Genomic DNA, 12,427 nt, shown 5'->3' with positions numbered 1-12,427 from the left:
ATTTACTGATCTGAAGTTTGGTCTGTAGAAATTTCATTTCTAGGGGCGCCTGGGTGGCTCAGTCGTTAAGCGTCTGCCTTCGGCTCAGGTCATGATCCCAGGGTCCTGGGATCGAGCCCCGCATTGGGCTCCCTGCTCGGTGGGAAGCCTGCTGCTCCCTCTCCCATTCCCCCTGCTTGTGTTCCCTCTCTCGCTGTGTCTCTCTCTCTCAAATAAATAAAATCTTAAAAAAAAAAAAAAGAAATTTCATTTCTAGTTTAGTTTTTCCTAAGTAAATCCTATCTATTAAAAAGCTCTTCATTAGTGTTCTTTATTAATGGAAATCCTTGAAATTTTGATGTTCATATTAGAGGCAGGAACTCTGCCTGCCTTTTAAGCCTCTGCTGTTACATTCCTGGTGAGGGTGAGAGAGTACTTTGATGTGTCTCTGAGAGTGGGTTCTCGTCTTTATCCAGGATGTTATATGTTTTTCTTTTTGGTTTTGAAAACACTGATACTGGGAATATTGAATTGGCATTTTGACATCTGAGCGATTGATCTTTAATTTCATGGTGATCATTGAAATCAGATTAAGCAGATTGTCAAACCATAGCCTCATATGGAGAGTTTTAGTCCACTCACCAGGATGTTAAGCAGATAAAAAAAAAAACAACTAAAATTCTTGCCACAAAAAAAACTTTTTGGCTCATTTTCAGCATTGTCTCTTTGCCTGATTTCATAATTCTTATGAAAAGGCATCTACATGTCTAGAGTCTAAATCATCCTCTTTGCTGAAGCAGAAAATGGGCAGAGCATCTCTATTAATTTGATTTATTTGGATTAGTGAGTGTTATACAATTATTACATGTGGGTTGGTCCCAAATGTATATCTTTTAAAAATAGAAATGTCTGACAGTTTATAGGAAATTTAAATGAAAAAAGAACCTAATTACTATTCAGTTAAGCTACTTATATAACTACAATTTCTTTTTGACCTAAATGTGTCTGTCTACGTATATATGTACATGTTTTTAGATCACTGATAAGCTTGTACACCTCTGTTTTTCTTCCATTTAATCATTTGGAAGTTTATGTATTGGCCTAATGCCCTTATTTGTCATTTTTCATAATTTAAAATCTCCCCTATTTTTTTTAAAGATTTTATTTATTTATTTATTTGTCAGAGAAAGAGAGAGAGAGCACAGGCAGAGGGAGAAGCAAGCTCCCTGCGGAGCAAGGAGCCCGATGTAGGGCTCGATCCCAGGACTCTGGGATCATGACCTGAGCCGAAGGCAGACGCTTAAACAACTGAGCCACCCAGGTGTCCCAAAATCTTCCCTATTTTATCCCCTAATTTAAATTCTCCTTTTGTGGAATCTAAGTTATCCCCAATTTTTGTTTGATTTGAAAATAAGTATACCTATAAACATTTGGATTCAGATTACTTTTCTCTTTGGGGCTCCTTTTGGCTTTTATTCAGAAGCAATATTTTGTAAATCTTGTGTATTGTGCAAGTATTTGAATGTAGTTTTTTTTTTAAAGATTTTATTTATTTATTTGAGAGCGAGAATGAGAGAGAGAGAGAGAGAGAGCATGAGAGGGGGAGGGTCAGAGGGAGAAGCAGACTCCCTGCCGAGCAGGGAGCCTGATGCGGGACTCGATCCTGGGACTCCAGGACCATGACCTGAGCCGAAGGCAGTCGCTTAACCAACTGAGCCACCAGGCGCCCCTTGAATGTAGTTTGAAAGATACTTGAACAAAAAAAGAATATTTGAAAACTACTCCCCGTGATGGAGGCATTTAAAATGTTCACAGTGAAGTCACTTCGCAGGCCTACACTAACAGTACAGGCTGCATTTTCTAAATACGTAGTGAATGTTGGAATCACTGTCGGGAGTAGTACCGAGAAGGTGAGTAAATTTGGCTGAGGAGGAAAAGAACTTTTTCATCCAAGTCACATGGGGTCAGGGAGAAAGGGGCTGGACCCCTGGCACGTGTTACTGCTTTCAGACCTGCTAACTGCAACCAGCAGATCTTAGAGCATGGCCTTCCTCCTTTGCCGTCCAGTAGAGCTGATCACCCCTCATTCTATGTGTTCTCTAGCTTTAAGTCACTCACTCTAGATGCTAAAATGATTCTTACAAATAAGACAGTCCTTTCAAAACTTGTAAGCTACATTGCCTGCTTTGTTTTTAATCTCTCCCTTCCCTTCTGTGTTTGTTTAGCACTTCTGTTTGGTGGTGACACTAACCCTGCTCATCCTAAACACATTGGAAGTATTGATCCCACCTGCAATGTGGCTGATGTCGTGAAAGGTAAGGAGACCACTATAATGTTAGTGATTGTAGCCCAAGTAGGACTGTGGTTTAAATGAGGCAACTCGGCCATAATGTTATGGTGCTGAGTTCTGTGCTGATTCATCAGGCCACTCTGGGCCCAAGCCACTTGTGCCAAATAGATGTTCTTTCTGGGCAGTTCAGGAAAAGATGCATAATTAGCTGTGTTTGAAATGGGAGTTTCTACCTCATTGACTAGTTTTGTCTTAAACACTAAATGGTTGTTAGCTTAAGAAACATTCTAAGTTTTGATTACTCCCATTATCTGAAACTTCCAGAAAATGCAAATCCATGTTCTAAAGTTCGGCTAAATTCACATGTTTGTAAAATTCCAGCATCTTTTTGGTGTGCACCCCAGGTTTGGGAATCTATGTGGCATGTGAGCTTCACGGGTTCACTGGCCATCGGGCTGGTTGGACACTGTTCTAGTAGCCTTAGGGTAGAACAGAGCCCCACAGCCATACGTCCTTGGTACCCAGGCACTTTGAATTTGAACAGCAGTTTCCTCATTATTCATTTAAGGTAAGTGTTACCTCCGGAAAGCCTTCCTGGTTGTAAGTGACCCACCAGGTGCCTGGACCTTTTCAGGGTTTTTTTTTCAGGTTTTTTGATCCCCAAAATACCCTTCCCAAGATTGGATCTCCTACTGTGGCCTTCCTCTCTCTCCTCTAAACACCCACAAGTTTTCATGACCACAGCTTTCCCGGTTTTCATCACAGATCTTAGATGCTCCTACTTTTTCTGAACTGTGTAGCTCAGTAGGAAGCAGACGAGGGCCTTGTCTTCTTAGTGAAGCTCTCAAGCCCACCTCAAGCAGAGTGACCTTTGCTGTTTGAGCTTAGAGGGCCAAGGGAGGTGGCCTAGTAGGTGCAGCCTCCCCATTGGGGGAACAGACCAGACCTTCAATGGCTATCGGTAAGGAAAACCTGTACTGTTTGTTTACTCTGGGCATTGCTAAACCCAGGGAGAAGGACCCAGGCATGGTGGCCTTAGCTCACCCAAGGATCTTTGAGCTGTTCCGGCTTTGGTTTAGGTAAGATACATCTACTCAAATTATTTCAATTATAAGGTGAATAGGCCCAGCCTCAGCTCTCTAAGAATCCTATAGATTGCTCACTCACAAGGTAACCCTGTGGTTGATCATGACCTCTGCAGGTCCCAGGGTGGAAGGGGAGCAGGATCAGTCTTTTTCTAGCGTGTGTTCATCAGACCCTAGCCCAGTAGCTTTTATGAATCAGAAAGCCTGGTTCAGGTAGTTGACTGCCCTTAGAGAAAAAGGCACAAATTCGGAAAGCAAAAGGGCATTATTTTTTTTTTTTTTAAAGATTTTATTTATTTATTTGACAGAGAGAGACACAGCGAGAGAGGGAACACAAGTAGGGGGAGTGAGAGAGAGAGAGAAGCAGGCTTCCTGCGGAGCAGGGAGCCCAATGCGGGGCTCGATCCCAGGACCCTGGGATCATGACCTGAGCCGAAGGCAGACGCTTAACGACTGAGCCACCCAGGTGCCCCAAAAGGGCATTATTATGTACTGCATATATGTCTTTTCTTTTGAACTATAAGCAATTTGAGGTCTGCTTTTATGTTTTACATATGTTTTATAACTTATATAGAATATAGTGTATACCTTTAAGATGGTCCATGAATATTCCTTGGTTTGATAAATGTTAAACCTTTTGATAATTTACTTTTTTAAAAACAGCCTTACTGAGATTGAATTCTCATATCCATACAAGTCACCCATTTTAAAGTGTACACACAATTCAGTGGTTTTCAGTGGTTCAGCACAGGTGCACAGCCGTGTATCCATCACCACCATCAACTTCATACCGTCCTCATCGGGGAAAGAGACTCCATGACCGCTGGTCAGCGCTTCCCCCCACCCAGCCCTCGGCAACCACGGGTCTACTCTCTCTAGATTTGCTATTCTGGACACTTTACGTTAAGTGGAATCACACAATACGTGGCCTTCTGTGTCTGGCTTCTTTCACTTAGCAGAGTGTCTTCAAGGGTCCTCCGCGTCACAACATGGATTAGTACTTCATTCCTCACCGCTGAGTAATGTTCCGTTGTATGGATATACTGCATTTTGTTGATTCATCAGCTGATGGACACTTGGGTTAGCTGGGCAACCTTGAACATGTTATGTTAACTTCTTTGGGCCTCAGTTTCTTCACCTATAAAATGGTGCTTTCGGTAAGTCATCTTTATCATAGGGTTAAATGAGTTAATATAGAGAGAGCTCCTGAAGCAGGGCTCGCACCCAGTAAGGACTGCAGGCAAGTTTACTAACGGTGGTCCTGGATCATCGTCGTTTGGCTTCTCATTTTTTAGGTGTGATACCAGTATTGTGATTATGGTTTTTTAAGGGCATCCTAGCTTCTAGAATGCTATTGTTGACATGTTAACACATGATGTAGAATGACATGTGGGTTTTGCCTCAAAATGACACAAAATGAAAAGACTGGGCACGTTTTGAAAACTGTTGAGGTTGGTAATGGGTACGTGAGGAGTCCTTATACAGACCCGTGTTTATCATCTTATTGTTTCTTCAGTCTTTCATTCCCTTTCAGAGAGATTTAAACCATGAATCAGTGCAACTAGATAAGTAAGAGCATTCTGGGCACCTGGTAGCCCTTCCGTGGCACAGAGAGATGAAGTGGCGCTAACGTGGGTCAGGAAGTCAGGTCGGAGGAGAGGAGGAGGAGGAGCCTGCTGCCCTTGACTCTTCAGGTGCAAAGACTGCCGTTTTGCGGCACTTCCTGTCTGCGCTGCTCTTCCCTGCCCTGTTCTGTACTTCCGGTCGTGGCCTTACCTGTACTTCCGTTGGGCTCTCTGACTGTGCCATAAATTTCTCAAGGGCCGGAATTGCTCTTAACCACTTCTGCATCCCTCCTAGGGACAGCAGTTTTGTAGTGAAATCTAGCTGAAGGTGCAAAGCAGTTGGACTGAAAGTGGAAAGTTTAGGCCTCCGGGCTACTTCACAGCCTCCTGATTTCTTCGTCCTTCGGAGTCAGGGTCTGACCACGGGCCACATCGTCCCCTTCCTCCTCCTGTGCTTACTCACAGCTCTGACTCCTCTCTTTCTCCGGCCGTTTTCCACTTTTTACCCAGGGGCACCACTGTTGTGCTGTGAATGAAGCTTCGGCAGTGTCCTCATGTAATCATTCCTGCCACTTGTCCACATAACGTAGAGCCTGGATTCCTGGCGATGCCGGGGCCTGTGACAGTCACCCCCTGTGCTCTTTGGCCACTCAGATCACCATTTCCCCAACACCCACGCTTGCACACACACTCCTGCCCCACACTCATGTGGTAAAGAGGAAGGGCTCGCGTGCTCCCTGCTCCCCACACTGCATCTTTCAAACCAGGTTGTTCGTCTTTCGACAGCTCCTTTCCGTAAGGAACTGAGCAGTGGAGGGTGGTTTCAGTTTCTGAAAGTGCATAAACACATCAAGCTACGTTCACACAATCAACTCTTCTGCCACCCTTCATTCCCTTCACAAATCGTGCCTACTGATACCCACAGCACACTCAGTATGCTTGTGCATACTTTCTAGAATGCTGTTGTGCTTTTTCCACCTGGTGAGGTGGATGCTTACTAAGGGCCATTTACTTGTCCTCAGACCATTGGTATAAGTTTTCCACCTGTTGTGACTCCATAATTTATTTCAGTATTATGTAAACGAAAGAAATGGGAGTACAGAAAAGAGACTTATCTCCATTAAAATCAAGTTGAATGTTTTGGAAAGACTTGATAAAGAAGAGTCTCTTAAAAATGTAAGGAATGACAGTGAACAGATAGCTCTTAGGTTGCAGGGCAGCGCTGAGTAAAAATCTCAGGAAGAACCTGAGCTCATGTTGCTTCACAAGTATCTTTAAGTTTATTACTTTTTAAAGGGATAGGGATAGGAATTCACAGATATATGTGGCATAGTTTATCTAAGAAAGGTGACCTAGAACCCCAAACCGATCCATATCGAAGGAAAAGGCTTTGGCCACATCTGAAAACGTTGGCAGAGGGTAATTATATATTCAGATGTGCATTTTGAAGTTAGTATTTACAATAATAGTCATACTTCGGGGCGTCCTACTTTATCCAGCATTTTTGTCAGTGATTCAACTCCTGTCCCCAGTTGGGTCAGTTGAGAGGACTAATATACCATGGTACCAAAATACTAAAAAATGCTAATTGAAGAAAGTTTAGAAAATATTGGGGAAAAAGAAAAGAGAATAAAAATACCTGTTTTCATAACTCAGTGAGAATGTTGTTTTATACATTTGAGTTCATACCACATTGACAGATGAGTATGCAACAGCAAATAATGTGAGTAATCCTTGTCTCTACAGAATCCATAGTGTTCGTCTGTTCCCCTTCTCCAGCACTAACACCCATCACACACGACCTTCCCAGATGAATTCAGCACCTGACAGTGTAGCCTCTTTTCCATCCTCTGTATCATTATAGTTGGAGTCCTTCCTGTATCTCATCTGCTATACTCATAATCTCTGTATGCGAATGGGTTTTCCAGCCGGGTGTGTAGAATCTTTATTCCTCAATGGAGTATTGGCCTTAAATCAGGTCCCTTTCCTACCATGGCCAAATGGGCTGGGCAACCTAGCAGGAAACCGGAAGGTCTCTTCTCCCTGTAGACTAAAGCACATTTGAGCAGTCAGCAGTAAATTTCATTGCCTCTGGGCCCACTCTTAATTCTCTGAGTGTCACGGTACCTGAGCAGATGCTCTTTCTGGCTCAAGATAAGACTGAGAGAATGAACAAAGTGGAGAGCACCAATGGTCAAAAGGCCTGCAAATTCTTGCATGTGTTCTGGCAAAAAGGCACTGGAATCTCTACCCCCAGATGCCCCAGGAGCAATGATCAGAAAGTCTCAAAGGGCCCACGCCTCACAGTTATTCCCAGTACTCCTGAGTGCTGTCAAGAAGATGACAGTATCTTTTGACTCTTAGTGAAGTCTTACTGCTCCCTTCCTCTTTTTTGAGCAGTTGGTATTTTTTCGTTGGCTTTTTATCTTCTCATATCCTACTAGATTTCTCAGTTACTTTACTTGGTGTATCTCTCTCTCAGATACTGTTTTCCTTTCATTCTGTTTCTGGAAGCTTGATGTGGAGGGAGTAGGGGTTCTGGGTTTCACTGACAGCTCTACTACTGATTTTTGCAGCTGTGAAGATCCTGCATGAGTTAAGCACAGTCACATCTCTAGCCCACACGCCTTGTGTGCACACGCACAGGCCTATGTATGCGCATGTGTGTGTCTCACAGCCTTACAGAGCCTTCATGAATGAACAATGATGCATACTTAGATCTCTTGAGACAGACTACAGAACACCTTTATGTAGAAGGGTAGGGACAATATTTTTATTTTTGACTAGGCAGTTGTATAAATGTAAAAGTGGGGTGCATCTTGCATAACACTAATTAAATGTGCAGGACACTGAAGCATGACTCCTTGCTGCTTACTTAGCACATTAATATCTACCTTTACACATCTGCAAATTATAGACTCATGGTAGTGAATGCTAGAATTAGTGTTATAAAGCTGTTCCTATTATCCTCTGGGAGGTACCTTCCATTGTGACCCTTTTCTCTCCTGTGTTTGTAAGAAACCAGGAAATAAAATGGAAAATCCTGTGGTAAGATCATTTTAAAGGTACAAACTTAAATGCTTGGTACAGAAGTCGGCTCTCACAGTGATGTTATCTTGCCTGTGTTGTTCCTACATGCTGTTATTGCTCAGCATAACAGCATACAAATGGTATCCTGAGAGCAATGTCATTATTCTGGTTCAGAAATAATGTCTTGTGCTCTTACTTAGGGTTCTTCAGGTTGCAAGGGACAGAGATCCACTTGTGTTAGCACAAGAAACAGACTTAATAAAAGAATCTAGTAGGTTCCATGGTAGTCCAAAGGCAGGAAGCACATCACAGTTGGAGCTATAGACATTGGAACTGGGAAACAAAGTTGTTTTCTGTGTATCTTTGCAGCTGGGGTTGCCAAGTCATGGTCCCTCCATCTTTCTCTTGTCTGTAGGTTGACCGACTTGTTTAGGGCAATGGTGGGCACTCCAGGCCCTCTAGATTATAACAACTCCCAGTGTGTCCTTTTTGTCTTCTGCCCTGCCTGGGTGTCTCGATCCTAAATTCTCAACAAATGAATTTAGTTGGCTCAGCCCATCTTTTTGCCCATGACCACAGGTTTTAGGATTCTGGTCGAACTGTAGATTGGTTGCCCTACATTAGATGTTCTGTCCCCACTTGTCTAGTTGGCTGTGGTTTGGAGAGTAGAAGGTCCAGTTCTTAAACTCTGGTTCCCACTTGGGATGGGTTCTGGGTAGAAGGATGATAAACATACCTTACCAGAATTGCTTTGTAGCTTAGAAGCGTTTCTAAAGCAGCATATCTCTGACTTTGTGATGCTTCGTGGTCATTTATGTCACTTCTTCTGCCAGTGGCTTTTTACACTTGAGCTTGACAGTTTTTTATATCCTGTTAGACCCAAGTTAGGGACCTAGGCACCCTCATGTTTGTTTTTTTCAGCACTCACTCAGATTTATCCTTGTCTAGCCTCTTATATTTGTAAACAAATGATTATGTGTCTTCATGATAGAGGCTAATATTTGATAGAATTCTGTGGTGAATTTTGAATAGGAAAATCTTCTAATAAAAAAGTCTAATAAAATAAATAATTTCCATAATCTATTAAACATTCCTGTGTACTTTTTTTTTTTTTTTTAAAGCTAATTCCTGGGGCACCTGGGTGGCTCAGTCAATTGAGCGTCCGACTCTTGATTTTGGCTCATGTCATGATCTCAGGGTCCTGGGACAGAGCCCTGCATTGGGCTCCATTTTCAGTGGGGAGTCTGCTTTGAGAATCTTTCCCTCTCCCTCTGCCCCTCCCCACCTCGCACTCTCTCTCTTTGTCTCTCAGGTTAATAAATAAAAAAATAAATCTTAAAAAAAAACACCCTAATTCCTGGCTAAGTTGAATCTTTTGGGCTACTTGCTGTGTGAACCTTCACCCTAACCCTTAAAGAAAATACGTTTACAGTTTGAGTAGCCTGGGGAAGTATATATGTGTGCCACACTGACAGTTTTGTTACTTTATGATCATTATTTTTCTTGAAAACAGATTTTTAAAATAATAGCATTTATATTCAGTGACAATAATAGTCATTTCCTGATACTTGCTTTTAAAGATTGGTGGTAAATACTGGCCCAAATATATTGCAGACAAAAATAATTTGGTAAATTATCATATTCTACAATTCTGGCTTCTAATTAAAAAAAGAAGTGTTACTAGAATGCTTATTGTAAGTAGAACTTGCATTTTACTCTAGAATAAAGGAAATGAATTAGTAAGCCAGTAGTTGAATTTTGGTGCTATTGTTCTAAAGCTTTTTCATGTTTATGTTATTTAACTTAAACAGAAATTGTTTTGTTTGAGTATATATGTGCTGTCATACGCCCCAGTACCCCATGACCATTCATGTCCTGGGAGAGACAGTGACAGAATTAGCATGACCTAGCCTTGGCTTTCTAGGCAAGTGGGCCCCAAATCTAGCTTCTCTTCAGAATTACTTGCTAAGTTTTTTTTTTTTTTTAAAGATTTATTTATTCATTTTAGAGAGAGAGTTTGCAAGCAGGGGTAAGGGCAGAGGGAGAGAGGGATAGAGAGAATCTTAAGCAGACTCTGTGCTGAGCATGGAATGCAGGGCTCAGTCTCACAGCCCTGAGATCAAAACCTGAGCCAAAACCAAGAGTTGGACGCCTAACCGACAGAGCCACCCAGGCGCCCCTTAGTTTTTTAAAAGATGGATTCCTAGGCCTCAGTACAGACCTACTGTATCATAATTTCCAGGGTTTCATTTTATAATTGTTTTTTTTTTAAGATTTTATTTATTTATTTGACAGAGAGATTGACAGCAAGAGAGGGAACACAAGCAGGGGGGAGTGGGAGAGGGAGAAGCAGGCTTCCCGCTGAGCCGGGAGCCCGATGCGGGGCTCGATCCCAGGATCCTGGGATCATGACCTGAGCCGAAGGCAGACGCTTAACGACTGAGCCACCCAGGCGCCCCTCTTTTTTTTTTTTTTAACTTGGTAATTAATTCTACATACAGCCAGCTTTGAAAAACACTCTAGGCCTTAGTTCCCAGTCTGACCAAAAAGAAGATCTGTCATCAGTATAACTGACTGCACCTTGAAAACTTTCTCATGGATAGAAGGATTATTCCATTTCACAATGCCCCAACATTGGCTCCAGCCATCCAGTGCTCTACAGACTGAGCCAGCCTGGTGCCCCCATAATGCAGTTCTTCATTACAGCATTGATACACTATAATTAGGAGTATGGTTTAAAAATTCTTATTCACATGTGGTTTTAGGACCCATACTGTGTCTTTGTGTTTCAAGTTGCTTGCTTCTTTCTGGACTCTGTCATCTTGCACATGTTATACTGATGTAATACTTTTTCTGTATAATGCTCTTATAATCTCGCGCTCCTGGCCAAGCCAGTGCCATGAGGAACTAGCACATTTAGCGGGACTGGGTTCTTTTCCTTTTATAGTGAATGGAAGAATGATGTTTAAACGTCTTTAAAGGTGTTATATACTTGTGGCAGTTGTTTTGTGGAGGTGTGTTGGCTTTGTATGTGGTTAACAAAGCGTCATTTTCAGATGTCAGTATTTGTTGGTTGAAGGAAAGTGGCTTTGGAGGTTCTCAGTCGGCTTTGTGCTATCGTGTCACTAAGTGGAGATGTAGCATTGTTTAGTGGTGTAGCCAAAGCAAAGAGAGAGTCTTGATTTCTTGTCTCCTTACAAGATGACTTTTCACATATTTGATGAGGTTTCTTCTACTCCAGGGAGACACTTGTAAATTTAGTATAATTCTAAGTTTCATTTTCTTTTATTAGAATTTAAAATCAATCCTACTTTAATGCCTGTTTTCACACCGATCAACTCTGTTTTAAAAAATATTTTTTTCCTCTTAATAACATGTCCTTTGTCCCTCGTTGTTTCATCTTGTCATAGTTATTCTAATGTCTCTGTGATTCTTTATAGTGGTTTAATTCTAAAAGTCTAATAAAATAATCAGAATTTTTACTTCGAGGTCAAATATTATGTAAAATTTTAATTCGGCAGCAATATGGAGTACATGAACCAAAATTTATAGTCTGAACATACCCTAATCTTATCTTTATATTATTTTAGGTTGACAGTGTCAAATTTTAATATATTTAAATTCTGTAGGGGTTACTTTTTCCCTCTTTCTTTTTTCTGTTCCTCTTGAATCTTTTGGGTTTTTTTTAAAAGATTTTATTTAGTTATTTGACAGAGAGAGACACAGTGAGAGAGGGAACACAAGCAGGGGGAGTGGGAGAGGGAGAAGCAGGCTTCCCGCTGAGCAGGGAGCCTGATGCGGGGCTCGATCCTAGGACCCTGGGATCGTGACCTGAGCCGAAGGCAGCCGCTTAATGACTGAGCCACCCAGGCGCCCCTGTTCCTCTTGAATCTTAAGTATCTATGCACAGTATTGATGTGGAGGATTTTAAAAAAGTACAAGCCAGTCTCCAAAGACCTGGCGTCAGTTGAGAACATTGCAAACGAACCTATGAAGCATTTTATTTAATTTATTTATTTTTTTTAAGATTTTATTTATTCATTTATTTGAGAGAGAGAGAGCACATGAGATGGGGGAGGGTCAGAGGGAGAAGCAGACTCCCTGCCGAGCAGGGAGCCCGATGCGGGACTCGATCCCGGGACTCCAGGATCATGACCTGAGCCGAAGGCAGTCGCTTAACCAACTGAGCCACCCAGGCGCCCCCTACGAAGCATTTTAAAGTAATCTGAATATTTGATCTTTAGAAACTGTGAATGTGGAACTTTAAAAGAAAAATCTCACTTTGGAAAAGATTCTGGCTCTTCCTCAAATGTTTAAACATTGTGATACCTTATGATCAAGCAATTTTCCTCTCCTAGGGATATATCCAAGGGAAATGAAAACATATGTTCTGGGGCGCCTGGGTGGCTCAGTTGGTTAAGCGACTGCCTTCGGCTCAGGTCATGATCCCGGAGTCCCGGGATCGAGTCCCACATCGG

The 12,427-nt window shown here is 42.1% G+C and overlaps 1 protein-coding gene across 1 annotated transcript in view; it reads left to right on the top strand.

The window, feature by feature from the left end:
* The window catches only part of PDK3 (pyruvate dehydrogenase kinase 3), a 63,624-nt gene that overhangs the window by 29,345 nt on the left and 21,852 nt on the right, over window positions 1–12,427 (top strand). The window contains exon 5 of the mRNA XM_021705650.1: window positions 2,205–2,294. Coding sequence (XP_021561325.1) covers window positions 2,205–2,294 — 90 coding nt within the window. The remainder of the gene's footprint in view (window positions 1–2,204; window positions 2,295–12,427) is intronic.

This window comes from Neomonachus schauinslandi, chromosome X, assembly GCF_002201575.2.
Source record: "Neomonachus schauinslandi chromosome X, ASM220157v2, whole genome shotgun sequence".
In the NCBI taxonomy this organism is placed as follows: domain Eukaryota; kingdom Metazoa; phylum Chordata; class Mammalia; order Carnivora; family Phocidae; genus Neomonachus; species Neomonachus schauinslandi.
The sequence above is the reverse complement of the archived record's forward strand: the minus strand, read 5'-3'. Positions and strand labels throughout refer to the sequence as shown.